This window comes from Poecilia latipinna, unplaced genomic scaffold (assembly GCF_001443285.1).
Source record: "Poecilia latipinna isolate Pla-1442-1.1 unplaced genomic scaffold, P_latipinna-1.0 Scaffold523, whole genome shotgun sequence".
Classification (NCBI taxonomy): Eukaryota; Metazoa; Chordata; class Actinopteri; order Cyprinodontiformes; family Poeciliidae; genus Poecilia; species Poecilia latipinna.
Window position 1 is genome coordinate 109606 of NW_015113139.1, and position 25747 is coordinate 135352.

The 25747-nt window shown below is 37.5% G+C and overlaps 1 protein-coding gene across 3 annotated transcripts in view; it reads right to left on the bottom strand.

Annotated features, from left to right (window-relative positions):
- The window catches only part of LOC106952535 (dystrophin), a 180454-nt gene that overhangs the window by 82944 nt on the left and 71763 nt on the right, over positions 1-25747 (bottom strand). For all 3 annotated transcript variants that reach the window (XM_015040701.1, XM_015040700.1, XM_015040703.1), the window contains exons 2-5: positions 24694-24755; positions 8744-8836; positions 7117-7197; positions 5703-5795 (exon numbers count right to left, since the gene is read on the bottom strand). In XM_015040701.1, the coding sequence (XP_014896187.1) occupies positions 5703-5795; positions 7117-7197; positions 8744-8836; positions 24694-24755 (329 nt within the window). The remainder of the gene's footprint in view (positions 1-5702; positions 5796-7116; positions 7198-8743; positions 8837-24693; positions 24756-25747) is intronic.

A 25747-nucleotide genomic window follows, 5' to 3' on the forward strand; every position in this document is an offset into this window, starting at 1 on the left:
GAGGGGGCGGGTGAAAAAAACCCCAGCCCACCCTCTGGGCGGGGGGGAGGGGTGAAACCCTCTCCGCCCAGCCGAGTTTCTCTCCTCAGACTGAGTTTTAAAACAGTTCCTCGTTTGAAAAATGTGTCCGAGCCAGTTGGTTGCGGCTCGTCTGTGGGACATTTTGCATATTCCCACAACCGTATCTCCGCCACAGAGTGAGGCTCAGGTAAAGCGCAAAGCTAAAGGACACTTCTATAGGCAGAAATCCACACAGCGGGCCGTGTTTACATACGTTTTTATCCCCACAGGGAGGATTTCTGGCAGGTGTGAGTGACAGTTTTGGAGCACTTTCTTTGAACTTGTGTGGAAAACAAAGAATCGTGCTTTTCTCTTTACCTGCCCGGATGGATAATAGCTTTGAAAAAAAAAATTAAAAAAATGCAATCTCGACATTTCTTCCAGCTGAAATCCACAAACCCAAAGAGAGAGGATTTGTAGCACCAGTGCTAATCTCTTTCACTTCCACGTTAACGTTCCTGTCTTCGTGCGTTATGATCTGCGGATTGTTTGCTGACATGAATAAAATTGTAAACATTTTCTGTAAGCAAAAATGGAAGAGATTGTTTTTATTTAGCTTTTGCTCAACGAAACCTTTTAATTACTTGAATTTTGCAAGCAATGTACAAAAAAAAAAAAAAATCCAACATAATTCAAAGACCTGCAGCTGTATTTGGAGTGACAAAATGGTTTAACAAGCTCATGGGGTTGAATACAGATGCACACCACACTTTTAAGATTTATTACTGTGAATACAATTAAGCTATAATAAAACAGAATATGGAAAAGTTAGAGGTCTGAATGCCAGGTACAACTGTACTGTTAATATTTAACAATTTCATAAAAGTGAAGTGTGGAGGGTGTAGCAAATCAATAATTGTTGCTTTTGGTTCAATTTAAAACTATTTTCTTTCAAAGGGAAATTAAACATTGTTGTAAATCATGTCATCCAAGTTGAGTTGTGGCAGTCAGTCTCGCAACGAATCTGAAGAGGCCTCTGACTGAAGACACTGTTGCTGAATGACACCATCAGCTAATCCACCTCTTTTGCTTTTGCTGCTCTTGGAATCTCTCTCCGGTTTCCAGGTAGAGAGACAGAATCAGGGATTTAATCATTACGATCTGCTGTCCTGCTCTGTGTCCGTGAAGCCGTCTTTTCAACTCCTCTTGGATTCTTTAGGTCATAGTTCAGGTGTTGTTTGAGCTTTTGAAATGGTAATCAGCTGCTCAGAGTTAAAACCAACATCTTGTTGCCACGGTTACACATCACACTGGCTGTTTGAAATCTCAAATGAGAGCAAAAATCCTTCTGGCTTAACAGCATCCAAAACCAGAGGGAATAATTGTCCACACAACCTTACAAAAAATAATCTGAATAAAATTCTACGAAAAAAATAACTTAAAAATGCTGCCACTACTATCGCCGTGGGTTACTGAAGTGACCAGTGTTTATAAACTGGTGTGAAGGGGAACATGGGAAAAAAGTTATTACAACAAAAAAAAAATTAGATAAAAAAAAAAAAAACACATGTAAAGTTTTAACTAGCCAAACAATTTCACACTAAAAGTAAAAGATTAAGACCAGGTTTTCCTGCCAACATCAATAGAATTTGAAAAATAATTCAGTAGTTATAGAACTACTAAGATAAAGAACCCAACACTGAATCTCCACTTTGTCCAATATGAATGTACTTTAGAATTAGCATTGTAGCACAGTTAGTTGCTACAGGAAGCTAGAAAAGCAGCAGTTCAAAACTAAAGTAGGTCACTGTGAATCTCTCAAGACGAGGCAGTAAAACAGAATTATTTATCCAAAGAACCAAAACATAACATAGGCTGTGCTTTAAATTCTGGGTTTCCAAACTGAGGGTTGCAGGCCATTTGCAGTCCGTGGATTGATTTCAGGCGACCCTCGAACTGGATTTCAAGAATGCTGGTCAACACATGTAATTAATGCTGATGGAATGTTTTGTTAAGGCAAAAGTTACAAACAAATTGAAAATCTTCTTACAATTAAAAATATGACAAAGTATTGGTCTTTTCGATAACCACCATTTTTGCATTTAATGGTCACTAACAAAACGTCCAGAAGACGCAGACTTTGACTCAGATTTACTATAATAGCCTTTTTTTAAGCCAAATAATTATACAGTATTTTGACTTAAAATACATCACAACAAGAATGTGTTGCTGCTTCTACTCTTCTAAACAGAACAGATTATGTAAGACAGATCTGTGCAAATCTGCCAACATGAAAAAAGGCCATCTGTTTTATAACAATCATTTCCAAACTTATACATTACGACTCAGGTGTTTGAGTAATACCAGTCAGCAGAAATGTACTGTGAACGAGTAAAACAAAGTGAGCGTGACGAAATATATTAATGTATGATGCACCATAAAAACCATTATGAAAAAATGTATCTTGTAGTAAATTGTTGGTAAAAGGATTCATTGTTTATATTACACACAGACACACAGGGAGGTACGTGGCTGGTCGAGGAGAAAGGGACTCATTTGGAAGTGGGTCGCTGCATATATTTCTGCTATAATTAGAGGAGAGCTTTGACAAGGCAGCTGGATGCAAATTAAAAGATAGCCACACTGACACAGTGACACCAAGAAATCGGCACTTACAAACAGAAACTAACAGGCCAGGCGCAAATATGTCGCTGAAAAAAACACATTGAAAAAACCTCTGAAACCTCCACTGAACGTCACTATACATGATCCAGATTTAGAGACAATATCATCTCCAACATGTTTATTAGAACATATCCAATGCTAAATGACAGTAAACTCTATGTTGGACGCTTGAGTAAGAGCCGTAGATATAAGGAATTGAAGAAGGGACATGAGCGAAGGAGAAGATAAACAACATGTTATTGACTAAACTTTGTTTACCCAGCCATAAATGGGACGGAAGAACAGGCCCACTCAAGGCTAACACTCATCAATACGGGAAGAGAAAAGTGTCAATATGTGTGTCGCGCAGCACCAGCTCCATTCCAAGTAAATCTGACAACTTGCTTCCCCTGAAACAACAACCAGAGTCATAATACGAGACCTCCAACAGAGGCTGCACTATAAATAGTTTCTGTATCATGTCTGGAAGTGGCTGACCAAATTATAGCAATTGCAGATCAACAGGGATGTTTAGCTGTGAACATAACTAATAACTCTGAGGCTTTAGCGATAAAGACTGGTGTTCCTCAAGGCTCAGTCGTAGGGTCACTTCTTTTTGCTATTTATCTCAGTAGTTTCCAGACGTTTATGAGGTAGAATCTTCCAATTAAGGGATGAGGTTCCTTGTGTTTGCCGAAGAAAAGCCTCCCCACATAGCATAATGACAACACATCAGGGTGATTTGCACTATTTGTTTCTTGGTGACCAGAACATCTGCCTCCAGATGGTTTTATTTTTATTGTTAAAACTGCTCTTAATGCTTAAGAACAACACTAAAATTGATGGAGACATCACCTAACAGATCTGAGGCAATGGGAAACAAAGCAGTAGTATCAAAGTCTCATTGTGATGCGACAAAAGCAGTCCAGTGAAATCAAAGGGACGCACGATAATCAGAGTTAACAGAAATGATCAAGCAAAAAGCAAGACATTTGATGTTCAGAACCGTTTTAAATATATCTTTGGAACAGCGTTTCATAAAGAGACTACAACGATGTTATCAACTATAAAGTTGGGTTCCCGAAGAGTCGGCTAAATGCTGAGAATGAAGTTCATGCCACCAACGCGTGTGCCCTGCAGTTCATCAGATAACCCAGTGGTATCATAGGCAGGCCAAAAGAGAAGGCGGAGGCAGCTGATGATTCAGGGGTATCAAGCATACATCAAGCATAAGGAGCAAGGCAAAGAATTCATGAGCATCAGATCCATTATCCATGATGAGACAGGAAAGATCCAAGACGATGTCCCCTGGCGATCAACCGCCAAGTCAATGCTTCAGGCAATGGAACAGTAGAGGAAAAAGAACCCAAATTACAAGAAATTGCATATGTATAAAAAAGTAAGTGCACAGCAATACAGCAGAGGGTGACAAATGGATGAGGTCTCAAGAGAATAGAAGACCGACTTCGCTGGGAACCCCTCCATCAAAATGCTCCAAATCTGACAATTTCTGTCAGTTATCTGACATGAGATCATGTTAAAGGAATACTAAAGGGAGAAATTCTTAAAATAACACTACAAAACCACCTAAGTTCTAACACTTTATGCTTCTTATCAGACGCATCTAAGTCGCTTTATGGTTCACAGACATCTCAAGTCAACAGAGAGAAGTATTTAAATGGCAGACAGCTGTATTTTACAGATGTGTCTATTTATGGAAAATTTAGGAAAAAGATGCAAACAGTCTCGCTTCGCTGTTCAAAAGAATTCACAGTATTGTACTGTTCAACAAGACAGAGATCAATGTTTGAACAGATTCAAGGGATTTATGATTTGGAAAAGTTTTCAACCATCAAGATGGCAAGAATTTCTAATTCTGAAACTTTCTCGACCTTAATGGAAACCAGTTTGATTTTATCTTCCTCCACATTCATAAACATGACAAGTTCAAACTTTATGTTTTGTTTTTTCTTGTGGCACAAACAATAGTTACATGGCCTTTAACTTTTTCCGATTTTTTTTTTCAAATTATAGACATGTTCATGTGATAAACTAGCTAGCAAAAAGTAAAAAAAAAAAAAAAAAAAGGTCATTGGTTTCAAGGTTTTTACAAGAAAAATAAACATAGAAAATCTGGAAAAGTGTGGTGTGAATTTGTTTGTTAACATCAATTACAATTAATGCAAAAATAGATTATTTGCAATATCATTCAAGCTTAGATTCCAGTTTTGCCAAACATTCCTAATTGGTTTTGGGTTTAGATTTGACTGGGCCATTCTAACACGACAATATAATTTGGTCCTCCATGTTTTACGTACTGAAGGACTCAAAAGGAGGAATAATTAACAAAAACTTAAAACTGGACTCCCTAAAACTGTCTTTCCAAAATAAATAAATAAAACTAAATTTTACAAATATTTGGTACCATTTTTTTGGTCTGGCTCTTAAAATCCATTCAGGTCTGTAGTCACAACTTGACATAATCTGAAAAACTTCATCAAGACTATAAATATAATGAAAGGCATTGTACTGCACTAAAACAATGGTGAAGATGAATTTAAAATCTCTACTCCAGCTATAGTTCACCCAGCCATGTAAGGTGACGACTTGCACACTTAGAAAGGATGTAGTGAGAAACCATATGGTGAAGTTTGCCTTATGGAATCAGTATGCATTTGCTGTCACTAAGAAAAAAATGTTTCATATTTAACTTTTTCTCCTTGCAGCGCTCTGACGTCTTTGCGTTTCTTGCAGCATGACTACCAACTGACAGGTACGACATCTAACGCACTCGGTTCAAATATGAAAGACAAAGTGATCCTAACATGCTCCAAAAAGGGACGTGTAGCATTTGCTTAGCATAATGTGAAACAAATGTGAGCAATTCAAGGGAGTGAGTTTATGTTTCATACACGAAAACTGCCTGTTTGGGTGAAAATTGGAAAGTTCTTTGTATTCTTCTTTATAACCGCCTTTGAAACGTGGCACGCTGAAACAAATGTTCACTGTAACTTACACACACACACACGGAAACACACCTGCCAGTGGAGAATAATGCTCCAGATGAGCCCGAGAATCAGTTTGTGATTCCCATCAACGATGTCTGCCGCTCCAATATTCACCAAATCAACCTGTAGAGAGGCAGCAGACACAAAAATCTCGTGATTGCTTTGTTTTCCCAACAGCCAAACTGCTTTCCTTACCTTCTCTCCTTCTTGTTTTTCTCTGACTCTGTTTACAAGGGGTTGGTGGAGTCAAGTTATATCAAAAACACTTAAAAGTTATCATCAAGAGTGGAGGACATACGCATTAAAGGGGCAGTATTATGTGTTTCCAGCCACATAGTATCATTTTATAGCACAATCAAATGACTGTTAGCTTCAGTTGTAATAAAAATGCTCCATAAAGATAATTTATGACTTAAAAGAAATCTGACTTTGAAGTTTAGCATGTTAAAATTGGGTCTCTGTCTCTTTAAGAAGCTCCTTTTCTTTCTGAAACTCCATCTCCAGGAAGTCATCACAACATGTCTCCTCTATTAACCCTTAAACAACATTTTTGCCCACGTTTCTTTGAGAAGTTGATGAATGGTTGCCATGGGAATTTAAAGGATTTCTCAAACATGCATGGATCATTTAACATGATGTAAAGTTCAAAAAAGTCAATTTTACATATTACTGCCCCTTTAAAACACTTTCATTACTATTTTGGCCCCAAATGTTTCAGTTACTCTTTCGATATCTTTGGAAAATTCAAACAACCAATAAGAAACATCGAAACGTGTTGCTCAATGAGGAAAAGCTAGGACTTTTGCTAACATATGGTAGCAAGTTTGTAATTCAGGATGTGACATTTGAACTTTTAAGTTTCTCGTCAGTGTCTAAAGTGTTGTTTTGATGGTTTAAAGACCTACACATCATTTTTTTTTAAAGTTTCTTTAAAAAATAATAAAAGAACCCACATTTTGTCTTTGTCAATATTGCCTTTTCCTCGGGACTTTTCTGAGAAACGCCTGAGGAACTGTATGTTCTTATCATCGAATAGGGACTTATAGGGAAACGTCCAATGTTCAAACCACACAGAAACCTCAGAAGAAAAGTGTGACTTCCTTCTTTATGAAATGTAAACAAAAATGGAATGGTGTCAGACATTAACGATTGTAGGATTTCTCTTTTTGTCTTTGGTAAAAGACCGCATTTACCCAGAATGCCCTGCTCTATAGTTTGCTTCCTGCTTTTGGTAAAACATCACACACTATAAATTTTAGAACCTCCACAAATATTACATTAAAACAAGATATGTACACAACATTTTTTGACTGTACGCTCAGTGTGTCTTCTGTTGTCGGGTTTATGGGTTTTTTAGGGTTTTCTGTCAAATTACTTTAGTGTCTGTCTGTACACACCCAAACTGTGATTCAGTGTGTTGTAGTGTGTGTGTGTGTATACTCACATTGTTCTTCTGCAGGATCTGCAGAGCACGGTTGACATTGTTAAGTGAGTGAACACGGCTAGTCCCTTTCTCCAGTCTCACCTACACACACACACACACAAATACGCACACACACAGGAAGCAGGCAGAGGATATTAATGACCTTGCTCAGAGCATTCATAAGCAGTACAAAAAGCCAAATTATAATAAATGAGTGGCATGTTTGCGTGTGTGTGTGGATACCAAAACAAAATCGGATCAATTGTAAATCAATCTGCATTTTTTTACAGAAGTTAAAGTACAGGAAGTGGTGCTGGACCACTTGAGTGCTTACCTTAATGTCATTCTTTCCAACTCTGACCACAAACCACTAATATTTTATCTTTTCACGGTAAAAGAACCATCCAAACCAACCCGGCTCCACGTGAAAAAAGTACGGCAAACGCAACCCAAAACCAATTTTTTCCAATCTGTTCATTCCACAAAAATCCAATTTGAACCACTTCATATATGTGGGACTAAGTTTGAGTTTTCAATAGTTTTCAAAGTATGCCACTGCCATGTGTGGGAGTTTGTATGATGGTATATTTACTTGCTGTATCAGTTTCAGGCCAGACGAAACACGGCGAACAAGTTCCAAAAACAAGCTCCAGATTTCTTCCGTCAGAACATGGAATTTCCACAACAGTCTTGGGGATCATCGTGGAATTTTTTGAGAAACCTGAAAAGAGCTTTTATGTTGTTTTTGGTCAGCAGCTGTTTTGGCTGTTGGACTCTCATGAAAACCATTTTTGCCCCTTCTTGTTGAATCATGAACACTCAATTTATCTAGGGGAAGTGAAACTTGAAGAGGTTTTGATGATCTGGGTTCTTTACTGAAATGTCTGGATGAGTGATCGATGTATTCATGGAGTCATTTTGGTAGACCTGTCACTCCTTTCACCAATGTTTATGGGTTTTTTTCCCCTACATTTCTAGAATTTCAAATCAGTGATGTTGCTTTTTTAAAACTCGTCAGATCGGGGAATGATGTGTTGCTTTTACAGATCTTGTCTACTTCATGCAGTCACACAGGTTATGTTTTGGAAATTTCTTGTGTCTACAAATTTGGAAGTGGTTAGGCATTAATATGGAGAATAAGACTAAACTTTCCAAAAGATGTAGATGATTACAGTTCATACAGGATTTGTCTTTTTCCTCACAGAGTCAGAGGTTTGGATAACTTTTCCTCCTGAATAAAGGAAACCCATATTTGAGGATCTAAAGCATTTAAACGCGACAAAAAAGAAAAACAGAAAGAACTCCAACTAAATAAAACAAAGTTTTAAGAAACAATCCAGTAGTTTTGCGTTCTCTATAACTAACAACCTTCGTTTCGACAGACAGCATGCAGTGGAAACCACCTAACATAACAGTACTTGCAGATGGAAAATGATACATTTTTTAGCTTTTTTTTTTTTTTAATTAGAAAATGTCTCAAAATTTGGCCTTTAGCAAAAGTCTGCTTTTAGCCTAAGAGCTATGTGAGTGCTGAGGGTAGACAGGGTGCCCGGATGTGCTGCTCTATTCCATTTATTGTGGTAAAAGAAAGAGTGGGAGTGTGTGTGTGTGTGTGCGTGTGTGTGTGCGTGTGTGTGTGTGTCCTTACTAGCTCGTGTCCTAGAAGGCCCTCCAGCAGCTCCAGCAGGCGTCGTCCATCACACAGATCTGAGAACAGATCCTCCACAGGCGGCTTTCCTGTCTGAAACACAGAGACAGAGCTAACCTTTAACAGAATGCACTAAAACTCAACAAGAACAGCAAAACATGAGCACCATTCTTTAACATTCACATGTTCCCAGCCGGAAACAAGTCATTTCTTTCGTAGTGGTAAATCAGAACCAGAACTATTGGCTGACAAATGAGGAAAAACAAAGGCTGGAATGACTCCTGTAGAGATGCTGTGGGGAATTTGCTAGTTTCACAGAAAAGGCCAGAGGTTCAGCCTCCAAAGTGGCAGAAAACAACACGCTGGTCTGAACAGGGACACATTTCTCGAGTAATAACAACACAGCCTGGTGTTAAATGTGAAGATAACAATTTTATACCCGGGGGGTTGTTCTTTATCTGCGCTGACAAGTCTGGCCTTACAAACTAGGAGTTGATTCACACCAGAACACGCTGCAGGCTGAATACACTCCGAGTTCCCCTCTTAGAACGAAATCAGAGGACCTGAACAACTGATTCGGTAGATAAAATGTGGATGTTTTAAAATATTTAATATGTTTGCTAAATGTATTGCAAGTAATATTGTAACTACGTTGAAAAGCAGCAAATAATAAATGTTCAGAACCTAAAAGCAACAAAGCCCCAAGAGATCGGAAAGATCTGGATCCGTTTTTTTTGTGTGTGCGCAACTTTAACTTAAACTATTAGATGAAAACCTCAGTGTGATTCATATTCTTTTCATTATTTTTTTGATTGATCTTGTTTTTTCTAAGATGTGACAAGGCAACAGTTAACATTACTTATAAACCACTTTAACATTTTAACTGAGGCTGAACAGTGCTGAAGAGCAACAACAAAAAAAAAAAACAAAAAAACAGATCAATACACAAAGAAAGCAAATTACACTTAAAGTATAGAAATAAAAGTTAATGTCTCACATCGTGTTGAAGGCCAAGGCGTAAAAGTAGATTTTCAAACAAGGCTTAATCTGGAGTGAAAAGGTATTGTTCACTGTAGTATGTAACTTTCATAATTTTTATTTTTTTTTTACATATTTGTTGAAACCTTCACTTAGCCCTGATAGCATGAGACAGATAATTGTGAAAATTATTCACAATTGTACCGTCATCTGCAGAAATACACAGCGGACAGAAACAACCAATCAGAACCAGGAGGAGGGTCTTAGTGCTGCCAATCACCAAAAAAAAAAAAAAATGTATAAAGAACACAGAAAAACAGAGCTCTCTCTCTCTCTCTCTCTCTCTCTCTCTAGGTGTTACTTATAGAACAGATCTATTAGATTTTTTTGGTGATATCATCACACCAGCCTACCACCTGTTGACCTCTGTAGATGGATACCAGCCGCCCTCCAAAATACCCCAGCACCATTTCTTCTGGGTGATTAATATTCTGTCGGTGAGTGACTAAAAATCCATTCCCCATTCTGCACATGGAGAACTATAAAGAATGTCTTTTGTCCTTTAAGTGACAGCCTCCCTGTAATTTTGCTCCCTGAGGATGAAAACAGATTATCAAGTGTCCCAAGTGCAAAATGAAAGCTCCTCTAACTACAAGTCCTGGGGGATCTAACAGTTTCGAAACCTGAGAGCACTTATAACTCAAGCATCAATAAAACTGTACAATGGTGAAGCAGGGGGAGAATGAAACAATCCTCGACTTAACTCTATCCCCAGCAGAATGTGTTTTCGTTTGGATTTTACCTGAAATATAAACTCGTATTTGCTGTTGAATTATGTAAACTTTATGGCACTCTTCAAACGTTATGATACAGCCGTTTTCAGCATATGAATATGAATTTTACGTTTCACCCATTAAAGTACAATAGACCCCCATCCCCACAATACTGAGAGGGACACAGCTCCCGTCTGTGAAAAGCTACAACCTGCAAATACCTTAGATTCTCTATAAAACTGCTTATTTTAATAGTTAAAGCTCCATATAACCCGCAATACACGTAGTGCAAACTAATTTGGCTGCAAAAGCGAGCGCCCATGGTCTTCCATATCTGGGGTGAAACCAATCAGCGGCAAGAAAAAAAGAATGGCGCTCCTGGGTTGGCTGCTTTGCAAACCCAGGACGTGCTAAGTAGCATTGCAACTAGGAAGCTTCCAAGCTCTTAGAAACACTCAGAAACAGGTGAAAGTTTTGGAGGTGCAATCCGAAGAAAAATCAGCAAAAAGATGAATCTGAGCAGGTATTACGTATTTTGAATTTTAACTGGCGGCTACCAGCTTCAGTATCAATACCGGCTAACCGCTACCAGCCGTTAGCCATCTGCATTCCTAGCATGTTTACATTTTTGTTTCTTGGTTGATTTGTTCAGGGGCATTCATAGCCCAAATTAAACTGCAGTGTTGGTCACATACAAATGTGAGAGTTGGTTCATATCTCATCTTTCCCTCTGAAACAGTTAACTTTTTTTTTTCTTGCCACAGCCAATATATTGCAAAATACAAAAGTTTAGATTTATTTCTTTTTGGCATATCCTTCAATTGCTTTGCAACAGAGGGTTTTTGACCAACCTGACTGTCGACAGAACAGGAAGATATAAAACTTATGATTCCCAAAGCAATGGAGGTTATTGTATACCATCCAATGCCTATTTTGTTGTTTTCATGAGTATAATAAAAGGTTTAAAATCGAAAAATCTTTGATTGCTGTAGAACAACTAAATCCAGGTTTGACTCGTCTGTTGCAGTTTTCATGAACGTCTCAATCTGAAACTCAAAGCTAATTACACATGAGGTTTCCATCGATAAACGAAGGTTTTATGAATCTCAAGTTGAATGACCAGTCAAGGTATTTCACGTTTTGAACTGGAAATGCAATAGGAAACTTTTTTCTTTATTTCTGAGCGCGCGTACCGCCCCCCCTGATTGTCATCACCCACCGCAGTGAGCCCTTTCATCCGTATCAAAAACTGCTTTGAATGGTAATTCAATCTCTATCCTAACTGGAGATCCTCTGATCTTGACATCCGTCAGGTTTTTCATTGTCATAATGACAGAAAACAGACAAGCATGCACATATATTCAACCCACATCTTCAATGTCAGAAAAATCCTTAGCAAGAAATCTCAAGTGTTTTATTTTGGGGGGACTTAACTTGTAAAGCATATCTGCCATTAAACAGGGAACAGACGGATTACAGAGTGAAAAAGGTTAAGGTGTACTTGGAATAAATACTTTGTTTTTATTTCTACTGCACGTTCGGCCGCTCCCGCAGGCTCAGACACCCTACATCTGATTACCGCCGCTACTGTATATAACCTCTTAAGTATAGCTGCTGTGTGTGGTTTTCTGACAATCATCACCCACACTCAGCAGCAGCCTGAGTTCGGCTGCCAGCCACAAAATTTCCAGAGCAAATCCAAACCTCATGTGACATCTTTTCTGTTTTTATTTTTTTACTATGCTGTTAGAAATGTCAAAATCTTATGTCTGGAGGTACTCAGGCACCACAGGAGATTTACTGGCTGTTTGAGCACCAGAGGAGTAATTAAGAACAGTATCTAATTGGTCAATTTGCGCCATCCTGAGTATATTCATTAAAAAGCCCCCGTCCTTCCTGTTTTGTAGTGGTTCATTCCAGTCACAATGGGGCTGGTTATTAACTTTTATTATTTATTTCACATTATATTTAGAATTCCTAATTGCACTTTGAGAAATGGTTGGAAAGAAATGGTTTATTTTTTACCTGTTTGACCAAAGTAGTCAATCTGTCTTCATCAATTTGAGGTTTTTCATCCTTTATTTTACATTGGTTGTTGCACTGACTGAGCAAATTAAACTTGTTCAGTCAGTGCAATTCAGTGCATTTATGTCTGCATTTAAGAAAAATATGGCACTAAGTCAATTCGGCTTCTCATTTTTTCTGTGCTGAACGACAACATTTGTGGGTTTTTAAACTTTCTGCAACTGAAGATCTGAATAGTGTGGAGTGCATTTATATCCAGTGTATATCTGGGTGTGTGTGACATGTTGTAGCCTCCAACATGTTTTTTTTTTTTTTTTTTCCTTTTTTCATGCTTCTTCAGGACACTTCATGACACACACGATGCCGCCACTAGAGGTCGATGTACACCCCAGGCAGCCAATGTTTTGGCCCATTTAATTTTGCATAGGAAAAAAAAATTAACTGTTTAATATACAAATCAAACAAAAGAGGCAGAACTACATCAAAATATGCTAATTATTTTTGGCTAAATTGAGACTTGTGTAATCTGTCATTTTTATCATTTAAATGAAAAAGTAATGTTGACTAAAACTTGGCAGTACATATCGACTGATGTCAAAATAATTGGTATCAAACTTAAAAAACTTAAATCTTGTTGCCACCATCATATTTCACCATGACGATGTCATTGTCATGGTGACATTAAGGTCACTATTGTCTCATCCGACCACAACACTTTCATCTGACTTTGAAGAATGCCTGAGTAATAAGATATTAGCATTTAAATGAATGTTGAACATATCAAATTCAATATAACATTGAGAAAACACTGACAAATCTTTATGGGCTTTTCGCTCTTTTATTTGTGAATCTGCATATTCAGCTGTTCATTAAGTTGGAGACACATTTTCATCAGATGTCTGAGTAAATATTAGCTAAAACAAAAAAAGTACTTAAGAGAAAATATGAAAACTGTAAATCTAAAAAAAAAGTAAATAATAACCAGCATTTTTACAAAACACGAACTGTGCATCACTTCAACCGAAAGGTCGGTATCGTTAGTATGCCGTCCGTCCTCCACGTCAGATAAAACCTTGTGGCAAGCAAAAGAAAAAAATAAATGGAAAGCAGTGATATAAAGAAGGGGGGAAAAAAACAAAAAACCTGCTTCTGTAATTGAATTTTCCAGCAGAACATCATGGATAACCGAACTCTAAATTACAAAGAGAAAAACAAATGAGATGCTACATGTGCAATGTCATCAGAGGACAAATAAAGAATGAACAACACCCTCCCTCCCACAAGTCAGTGGGTTTCACTGTGATGGCAGCAAACAGAGGATGGAGGTTTGTAACAGACGCAGATAATGGAGCCTTTCTGTTGGTCACAGGGGGACAGTCGTTGTTTGTCTAAACTATTGACTGACTCCTGGAAGACTGGCATTTTAGAGACTGAATTCCGATGACTTGCGAGCGATAAAAATCTATTTAGTACAAGAGCAAACGCAATTCATACTTGAATTATGAAGAGAGAGAAACTTTGAAAACTTTGCCGTTCTCGTCTTGTTACTGAATATGAATAAAAACAATGGAAAAATGAGAATACAGTGATCGCTGAGCTACTTATGTCCAACATTTTTCTAAATTATGTATTGCTTTTTGTCCATTTTATATGAAGTAAACTGCAACAAAATTTTATTGATATATGTAGCAAATGTTCCTGATATTAGCGTTCGTATTTCAGCCAGTTTTACAGATTAACATGAATCTAATCCGTATCACAACTTCCACTCCATTCATCAGCTGAATCAATTTAATATAAAGGAATAAATTAAGCGTTTCCACAAGGTTAAGAGCTGAATTAATAATCAGGAAAAGATTTCAGTGTATTTCTTACAACATGGAAAAACGTCGATGGTACTGTCTACTCACTGTTTACTGGGAACGGATTCATCAAAACATTAACACTCCTTTGCTGTGAGGAACTAAAAATGTTACCAAAAATCTGACTTAAACGTCAGAAGGAAATGTATGTTTTGGTCCAATTTAGACTTTTATGACACATTAATTTATTAGATTAAAGGGGGATAGTGGAGAAAAAAGAACATGAAGTTTCATTGTAACGAAGCATCAGGAAATTTGATGAAGGGTTAATCATGATGAATTGATCATTGAAAGAATAGTCAACTAATTTCACAATCGATTAATCATTAAAATTATTGCCACGCAAATGCATTGACAAATTTTCACTTCCTACTTTGTTGCCAGTCATTTGTGTTGAGTAACAACTTTACAAGCTGTACACCGACTACTTCACATGTTTGTAAATATATTAAATCAAATTTTTTTCATGGGACAATGATAATATGATGAGTGCACTGAGTTTTTTTTAGATACTCTGTACATATATATGTACACTAGTCAGAAGTTTCACTTCCAGAATATTGTTTATTCATAAGGATTCCTCTGTAGTTTTCAAAATGAGTTCAACTTACTCAACCCTTGTGTAAAACAGACATGATGGATGAGAAACGCATCTTAATAATCCAGCAATATTCCAAACAGCTCCAATAAAAACACACCCAGCTGCTTCTGATTTATTCATTTCTCTATGTCCTTTGAAAGATTTCTGATGACAGCTCTTGTCCCTTAAATGACTTTGCTTTCCAGTCTACATTGTTTTTCTCGTGATTTTTTATTTTAATTTTTTTGATTTATAGCCAGATTACTCGAAAGGCTTCAAGAAAAAGAGCGATGCTTCTAAAGCTTAGGGTGGAGTCTTTTGTTTTTGACCTTAGTGCAGAAATGGGAAAAAATCTTTCTAGATTCCCTTATAAGGCAAGTTTACACTATGATAAATACTCAGAGAAAGACTTTTATTTTTAAATGTCTAGATACTTGTTAAACGTAAAGGAAATAGAAAATGACAGAAGTTTCTTGACAATCCGAGTAGCACAGTCGAAAATCTGATAAAACGTGAACTAAGAGGCTGCTGTTACCTCTAGCATTGCTAGCTGTGCTAACTGCTAACAAAACCTATGAAAACATTGAATATGCCCATCATAAGCTGTTAGCGACATTTGAATCAAATAGGAAACTACAGTTTTAATGAGCCGTAAGATACGACCTCACAGTCTCTCAAGTAAAAAAACAGCTAAGCTAAAGGTAGCAGAAAGCTAGTTCTGGTGCTATCTTTTGGTGTGACATTGTAAACTCCAAACAGACAAGTTTGACTGTGAAGGAAATAGAAAACTCCAGCTGTGATCGTAAAGTCAAACATAAGAAGTGAACATTAGCAAAGCTAACTGTGCGAACTGCTAACAAAAGCTGTGAAAGAATAATCCCATCATTAATTCTTGGCTTTATTTTAAATACATAATACTGGGTTTAATTAGTTGTATGGTGCGACTTCTCTATAAACAAACAGCTAAGCTAAAGACAGCAGAAAGCTAACTCTAGAAGGCGTAAAAGCTACAGCGTTTCAAACCAAAAAAATATGCTTTTAAGTCTTTGAAACTTAAAAGGAAGTTGATGAAACATTCATTTGTAAAAATATTTTCAGTGCTGCCTTGTAAATTCTAATCAGGCAGGTTTGTGGAGTGACTGGAAACGTTTCTTTATTCCTTTCTTCCTCATGCCGTATTGTTCATTAGGCTGCAGTTGGCATCAAGGCCATGAACATGGCTTGAGGATCGATCTGTGTGTTTACATAAAGCCTGCTGGATCCTCCAGCTCCATGCTGAAAAATGTTATAGCACCCAATCTGTCTGGTTAACCATAAAGCCTGTGACATCAATTCTATCCTCTTTACTTCTGCTGCCAGGGGGATTGTCAGGTCTAGACCACACAGATGGTTGCCTAAGGTTTCTGCTGCTGTAAACTGAATAATTAAAAACAAAAAACAGATCCTAAATATCTTTATGCTACACGTCAGACCCATTATTATTCGTCTGCATCCTGTTCCTGTCATAAAATCCAAAAATGTTTTATTATTTCAAGCTTGAACAGAATATGCGCCTCTGCTTATTCTTTCTGCCAAATTATTTCCACAATTTTCACCTTTTACAAGGAAACATCTGACAGTGGGGGGAGAATAATGGGAACACTGTATCCCTGCTTGAAATGACTGGAAAGGACAAAATACTCAAGATGAAGCTTTTTTACCTTCTCTCTTATCTTCAGCATATTTCACGAAATAGTGACCGTTGTGTGCTTAGCTTTAACAGAATACAATTTTTTTTTGTTGTCCCTATTAAATTATAGGACCTCGTCTCTATTGCTGGCTCCAAATGTTTCAAAGGAACAACTCAGTTATTTCTACTTATTGGGTATAGAATATGTTGTAGCTCTGCTTTTGTTTAACACAGTTAAAGCCTTAGCATGACACGTTTGATTTTAAAGCTGAACCTTCCACGCGTATTTCTCTCCTGCTTATATAATTTCAATCAGAATTGCGTTGTAATTATTTCCTTTCTCATTCTGTTCCAGACAAGACATATTTCACACTGATGAAGTAAAACGCATAGGTAATGAGGCAAGCTATCAGAAATGAGACGAGGGGAACTGATGTGCAATGAATGTCAACAACGGCAACTGTTCAATAAAACAAGATGCGACCTCAGATAATCACCGGGGTGAGCGGCGCTGCAGGTTGAGATCAGCAATCAGCATCAGGAAGCAGGAACCAATGAGATTCATCAGCGTCGTTCGTCTCGCGGCTGCAGCAGTAAACTTTAACGAGCACGAGGGCCAATCATTCACTTTCCCCAGTCTGAAATTATGCTAACTGTTCACTTCAGATAGATTTCCCGTCCGTCGACGGAGCGGCACGTCCTCCGCCATCGCTGATGGCACGAGTCAAAGGTCGGACCGTTGCTTCCTGAACTCAGGTATTTGCAGATTGAATGACTTTGGAGATTAATCACAAGTTTCAGCGTTGATTTTACAGCTTGGCCGAACAGCTAAGCTACATATTCACAGCATGCAAAACTGAGGGTGAAAAAAAAAAAGAGAAAAGAAAATGAATGCAGGATTCAGAGTCTGATTTGGTAAATTACCACCAGAAAGTATTGCTGCAGGGCACGTTATGATTACACAGCTTATTTACAAAAGCAAGCAGAGAAAAGAGACACAGGGAGGGGGGAGAGGGAAAAAGAAATCTGTTCCAGCTGATTTGTTCTTCACAATACATAGCAGAACCGCAGCAGGGCAGCCAGGAGAATCCTGAAAGGTAGCAAAGTGAACGTTGTATGCTCCTGTGAGACGGGATTTAATGACAAAAAAAAAAACTAAAGGAAGTTCTGGTTTTTTGACAAGAGGTTCTGCTACTGAGTTGTAGCAAACATTTATTTACAATCCTACAGCTATAAAATCTCTTCCTAGCTGTAATGTTTTTGTTAGATTGTTTTTTATTTTTATTTTACACTTTTATATTAATTTCCTGGAGTTCACTTTAGGTAGCTGGACAAACAAAATTTCAATGAAGTGAGGGGAACAAGAAAATGAGGAGGGAAATCATAAGATAAGGAATAAATAAATCCTAATTCACTACATTCTTCTTGCACAGACTGACTTACTGTAGTTCTGTTCATTACATAAATGAAAAGAGGCTGATGCAAGAGTCGACTGGATTTAGTTCAAAGGAAACGTATGCTAATATTTCAACATTTTACAAAAACAAACCTGAAAAGTGTGGCATATGTTGTGTGAACCCCACTAAGAAAATCCTAGACTAGTAAAATAATTTTTTTTTTTTAGATGTAAATCATGTATCTGGAGTGTTTTGATTCTATCATGCATGTTTGAGAAATCCTTTCATTTCCCTTGGCAACCAATCAGCTGTCCAAAACACCCGGGTGGACCTAGCTCCGCCTTCGAGGGACGACTCCTCCTCCTTTATGTCAAATTACACTGAAACAAAAGAGAACTGAGCTCCAACTTGAAATAAAATGTGTTAGTTGGTCCAAGTCCTTGACTGAAGTTTGTCAAATTTACTACATGTTTAACTTGACAACTTGATAAGTTAAATTGCATAAACTTAATTTGGTTCCTTGTTACCTATCCACACAACATATTTAAGTTGGATCACCTGTTTTCTTTTTCAGTGTAGTAAATCCAGCTGATCTCAGTATAAATCCAGCTGTTCTGTTGTGGCCTCAGAGCTTTGTTAGAGCATGAATAAGAATCATCCAAGAGGCCAACAACCCGTGTTCATCCAATATTACTGCGTTTAAGCTGTTTTGCAAAGAAAAGGGAGGTAAAAATGTCAGTTTCAGGAAGTGCAAATTACGAAAACCGTGTATCCTTTTCCTTCCACCTAATAGTTCTGTATATTTTCTGTTACTAAAATGTACACAAAAAAGAAAACAGATTAAAGTTTGTGCCTGACAATAAAAGAAAAAACAAAACAAAACAAAATAAACACACAGTACAAGAACCTGCACTAAAACAGAGACATGCTCTGCTGAAAGAAACACAGCGTCAAATGTAATTTAGCTGTGTGAGGCAGCCATTCTTTGAGACATCTAACATGTCCACTGAAATGGAAGACAGGAAAAGGCACAAAGTCAATGGAACCAAGACAGGAATACACAAGCTGGGAAGAAAGAAAGAAAAAAAGCCCAACAGAGGGCGCTCACTGAGGGTCCAGAATCTAGAGGGAATCTTTGTTTCAGCTTATCCCACCAGTTCAATGCAAGGTCTAATTCTTCACAGTATTTCTGAGGTTTATGTGTATATATATATATATATATATATATATATATATATATATATATATATATATATATATATATATATATATATATATATATATATATATTTTCTGATCAAATCAGGAAAAGTATCACATATTAGCTAATTCACTCCTGGAAATAAGAAGAGGTGCACCGATTCGATATTGATATCTATAGGTATTGAAAAAATTCTAGATCGGGTATCAAAAAAATTATTTATTTGACATATTTAGAATTCCTAATTTTACTTTCTGAACCATTTGAAAGAAAGTACATTTTGACCACGGTAGTCAACCTGTTGTCCTTGTCAGTTTCAGTTCCACTGACTGAACAAATTAAGTTGTGTTTTTTTACATATTTGTAGCTTGTGAAGCTATTAATGTATTTAAATCTGCCGTACTGGTGCAGTTATCAAATGAATTTGTAATTCAGGACATTTATGTCTATTTAAGAAATCATTTAAAGTCAATTCAGCTCCGTTTTTCTGTATCGGATCGGTATCGGCCAAAGCTAAACCTCAGATATCGGTATCAGAAGGAGAAAAAAGTGGATCAGTGCATCTATATTATATTTGTAGAAGCTAAACTGCAGTCAGTTCCTTATGAAAAAGCAATAATAATTGGAAATACTAAGCAACCGGACGGAGTGCCTTATCTAAAAACAAACCGTTTCATTTTCCTTGGGTGCATGATTTTATGACTCATTAAGGAGCAAATAACACAAATCAAACTTGCTGCCAGCATATTCTCAACCTATCCCTTTTTATTAACCCTAACTTCTTCCCGTCAGCCTTCCTTCACTCCATCCTTTGTCTAAATCCGATCATTTTACACTAATTAACCCTCTTTTTCACTTCTCTACCGATTTGTACTCTTGTCCCTTTCATTTCCACCTCTATTATGTACTTCGTCCCCTCTGCTGTCTCAAACACTCGCACTTAAACAAGTCTCGATTGATGAGGGCAACGCTTTCTTCCTTTCCAGTTCACCTTTCTGCCCGTCTCCGTCTTGTCTTTTTCCTCAGTCTTCGTTTCGGAGAGGATAAAAAGGCGAAGAACAAAAGTAAAGCTGTTCAAACGGCAGGAAGGCATGGCGCTTAAGGCTGGAATATGTTGACGGCCTCAGACTCTGCTGGATGGAGGCATAATTGGGTGAGCTGGCGTTACGTAAGCTCGCCCGTCAGAGTTTGGGTTCAACATGCCCTGCCGGCCGCCCTGGAGCCGGTTCCTCAGCTGTCTGTCACTGTGCTGCTCATGCCTGGACAGGGTTTGTTTTGTCCACACTATGTAGGTCACTTTAACTCAACCCCGGTAGAGCAGTCCAGAGACTCATTCTTTGTGACAAATCCAGGATTAGAAAGTCTACGAGCTCAATGCTAGCAGCAAAGTGTCAATAACTTGAGATCAGTTTGCGTTTGGCACAGAATCGTCCAAGAAAAACTAGCATGGCTAGAGTTACACTATGCAATTTTAAAACTTTTATTCTACTTTCTTTGGATGCATTTAAAGGTGTTATGAGATGTTCTCTTTTACGATTATATGCAAGAGAACAGAATTCCAATAGTTATGGTGAGTTGTTTTGGTCAGGAAATGGCAAAGCAACCCTAGACAAATGAATCCTCATTTGAAAATATTTGGCTATTATTCAACTTAACTTTAAATTTGTTGTAAGATCTGAGTTATTAGGTCAATAACAAAACTATAAGAAACTTTTTCCTGTACTGCATACGAGTAGTAAAAGCTTCAGTGGCTTTTATGAAGTCATCAAGTTGTCTCTGTAGAGTAATTATACATTACTACAAGGCCAGGTCTGTGGAAGGTTCCAGCAGTTCTATAAACTTGAACAATAGTTAGACAAATTAATTGGTTTCTGTCGCTTTTAGCCAGACCGGGCTGAGAATTACAGATTCTCAGGATAAGCGAAGTGTTTAAATGAAGCCAGTGGAAGCAGAGAGACCATTCATTTCTGAATCAATACCTTTGATAGTCTTATAAAGCAGTTCTGCAAAGCTGAATTTGGGGGTTTTATTAGCTGCAAACCATAATCATTATGGGTTCCAATAGAAGCAATCTGTGTCTAATACATCTGCATAAAATAGAAGCTCTACTTTTTAAATTGACTTATGGAAAAAGTAATTTGATGATAGTCTATTGAATAAATTCAGTTCTTCAGACTCAGTTGATTGACAGTGTTCTGTAACACAGGAACCACAAGGCCCATTCAAGAAATAAACCTATAATGCCTCCTACTGAATCTATTATTGATACTAATAATCAATGATACCAACAATTCAATAGTAGCTGAGCAGTTTTACTGTAAATATAGAATAGGTGGATATTTTAGAGCCATTTTCTCAGAACTAAAATGGCTAAAATACAATGATAATTGAAAGCAAAGCCTGGCGGGCTGCCAGGGTTGTAATACAACGGGAGAAACCCTAATGTTACTAAAAGTTAAGATTTTACGCTAAAATGTTCTAAGTTATGGTTTACTGGTCTTAAAAATTCCGACTATATTTTTGTTACAGCCGTATGGAGAGTTGACTGCGCTGGTTTAGGAATTCATACCATAGTTTTTAGATTTAGAAATGAGTGATAAACTAGGAATTAACTGAACAGTTTCAGAAAGGTCAGGGTCAACAGAAACAAATACTTCTGCAATGTCTCTCTTCTAAAAAAAAGTCATTTAAAATATATGAATTTGGAAATATTCTTTAAAGAACATTTGAAAATATTACCCCCATAAGAATAAATCAGCAAGAGAGTCAGACATTTTTAAAAGACATTATAATGGATAAAATTTAGTAATGTTGACAGAAATGGCTGATAATGACTTTTCATCATGCTGGTTAGAAATCTGTTTGTGGAAACACAAAATAGTCATTGGGGCCGAATTGCTTTTCATTTATTACAGATATATTCAAATTAGATTTGATTGAAAATATCTCATTCTCATCAATGTAGCATTGCGTATTTTCTCGTCTTATCTACTGACCGCTGTTTGAACGACGTGTGAACGGATGAAAACTCAGATTCTTCAGTTCAAGAAAAAAGATGACCATGATTTTTAAAAACTGGTTCCGCACATACGGGTATGCACAGATGTAAAGATTTAACACCGATCATCTTATAAAGCTTTTATCAGGACATTGCTATTTTTCCCCCCACATCACATCACATTTTGGATAGAGTGAAAAATCTAATTAATTAAATAGAGAGACTCCAAGGATTTTATTAATCTTCACACTGTTCTCTTCTGCAGTTTCTTGTTCCACGGGACATCTATCCGACCTAACGGGGCTTTTCACACGGAGAGAGCAGATCTAATTGCAAATGAGGAAAAAGGAAAAGGAGACGAGATAAAAATCCTAAAACATGGAGGTAAATGAAATCAGAAAGTAGAACAAATGAAGCTGATGGAGCAAAGGAACGAAAGGAAAAGGATAAAAACACGAGGCTAATAGCAAATGAATTACTTGCTTACACATTGAAATGCACGACGACAGCCACACAAGCCAAAACGTGCACACATGCTCATAAATCTCAATAACCATGGCAACTGCACACCTCAAAAACCTTGTTTGTAATCAACTTTGAAAATAGAAAGCGGACTAATGCATCGGTAGTATGCCCCACACACAAACAATTCTTCAGACATTTGTGAAAACAAAAAGCACAAGATGAATGTGCTGCAGGATATTATTTATCTTATTATTTATCTTTTATAAACACTAGAAGACAAAGTTCTCCTTTATTATTTCCACATTATCCGTGTTTATTGTTCTGAATTCCACTTTTTTCCAAAAAAGTGTGTATTTATGGAGTAAATGAAAACAATTCAACAAACAGCCAAAAGGTCCACATTTACTTTAGTTATTCAGGTTGAACAAATGCAATAAAGTGCTTCAGTGGAACACAAATGATTTTACAGGATATTTAATATTTTAATATTCTAATATTTTAAAAGAAAATCTCCCTTTAAACTTGCTTTAGAGTGGACGTCAACAAAATATGTCTCATAAGGAAACTGGCAAAAAGTAAACTCCTGTTTACAATCTGTCCTTGGAGTACATGACAGTCTGTGTTTTGGGGTTAGCTCTAATGTTCCGGTAACATCCGCCATTTACATTGTTTACAAAAAAAAAAAAAAAGAGTAATGTTTTTTTATTTTTATTTTTTGCTTTTTTACCCAAAAGAATATCTGAATTGCCACACAAAGCAAAAAGATCTTCAGTAAATTTCCACCTGGTTTCTAGAGAGCTCATCAAATATTTAAAAGTTAGCAGACATGACTGGCTAGCTAGCTACCTAGCTAGCTGATGAGACTCTTCAGCGGCCATCACATGGATTCTTTAAAGAGACAGGACTCTTATTATTCAGATAATAAATACCCAAACTGCATCATAGCATCAGAACGTGTCGCTTTTAATTGAAAAAAAAAAAAAAAAAAAAAAAAACAATATCACTCAGCTCTGTAGATAGCCCCTCTCCAAAACAAGCCAGCCCCGTGCCGCTCATTGGTGTTGCTGCAGCCCAGCATTACTGACACGACTCTAAAGAGAAGACGGACGTGGAGGGAATAACCTTTGAGCGCCATAAAGGGAAACGCTCAAATTGTTTGTCACTTCGAGACCAAAGGAAACAGCTTGGCTGAAAGGATGAAAGCAGCAGAAAAGATGCTTTCGGCATTAAGAACAACAAATCCTTCCCTCCTGTTTATTTGCCTTTGAAAGTGGAAGGAAATGAATGAAAACAAAAACATGGAACGGGGCCCCGAGAGTCACTGAAGAGAGTACAGAGTGATAAAAGTGATGCGGTGTGTGTTTTGGTGTGAGTCCTGCTTCAGACAAAATGGACCAACTGCATGCGTCCATATTGGCCTTGTCCAATTAAGGATTAGAGGTTTTAGTTTGTATACAACAACATAAAGACAGAAGGGTAGAAAACTACCTGGTTACTCTGAGCAGCACGGACCCTCACACAAGTACTCAAACATTTTCATATCAAAATCTCAAAATGAAATGGAAAGAAAATGATGCATGGTTTTCAAAAATATTTTAAAATAATCTTAAGAGAGTGCTCTGCATTTATTCCATGCCCCTGTACTCTGACGCCTCTAAATTCACTGCAATAACTAGTGGATTTCTCAGCCCTGCACATTTTTTTTTCTTTGAGTATCTTTGTAAAACAACTCAAACTGGATAGATTCTCAATTAGACTGAGGGCTGGACTTTGACTGGGCCATTCCAGAACAAAATAAGCTTCCTTTTTTTTTAATATCTGATTTATCACAATAATCGACAGAATAACTGATTACTAAAATAATAATTTGTTGCAGTCCTTAATAAAAAAAAATTAAGGTTTGTCTGGAGAATTTCTATGGGTGTTAGATCAAACATTTTAGATTTTGGACTCCCCGTCCCGCCCACGGTGTGAAACCCAGAACACAAACCACGTCTCTTACCTTACACAACTGCAAGTTGACCCATTTTGTGAAAGTCTTCTTCTGAACGTCTTCTCTTTCATCTGGACGGACAAACAAAAACACAGACCGTCAGAACCGAAAAAGCACACAGAAATACTAAAAATGCTTTCATAATGTTCTTCAGACTATCCAAACTTCTCCACAGAAGCAAAGCAACATGGTGCCCAGCATGATAAGAGACTCTTCTAATCCTGCTCAGGGCTAATTGCATCCTCATCCCATCAATCAGCGGCCCACTCCCAGGCCGTCGCTGGCTGGCTGGGTGGGTGTGGGCATCGCGGACAGGGTTGAGGAAGCGCTCAACCTGACGTCTGCACTCACAGCTGCTGCTGAGGCTTCGCCATCACCTGCTCCTTCAGTGACGGCCTCTGATCAAAGCTCTAACGGAGCTGCCAAAAAGTGTTTACCTCCCGACAGGAGGCCTTCTTTTGTTGGGAGATCAAACAGAACCGGGTAAACACAAAGACGCAGGTTTTAAGTAAAGCGGTTCGAGCCAACCTCGTTCCCCCTTGATAAATCTTAAAACTGCGATGAACCGTTCTCTCTTCTCACCCATTTTTAAATACACCGAGCTGCGGCGGCGGCTAGCGTGAATGGCTAGCGGTTTCCGAGAAGAGAAAAAAACTTCCTTTCCTCCCAGAGAGGAGCTGGTGTAATCCTTACAGCTGGTTCTCAGAGCCGCCTGTCAGAAACCCAACCTTTAGTATCGGCAAGACTGAAATGATAGAGAAAAGGAGCAGATCAGTCTGGATTTAGCTCATTACTCTAAACCCTCTTATCTGGGTCTAGCTTGAAAACTCAGGAGTTTTTCCAAAACGATTTAACTTAAACTTCAGGTTAGAATTTCATCTGACAGACCAAAAAAAGTAGTTTATAGCTCGGGTGAAGGGAAAAAGATTTTGCTGATAAAAAACTGAAAAAGTGTTTATTGAACTCCTTCCTTCTAATTCCCCAAAAGAAAACATCACGTCAACTCATTAGCAAATAAATGACCTGTGTGCCACTTAATCTCCATATGAATTCATCTAATAAG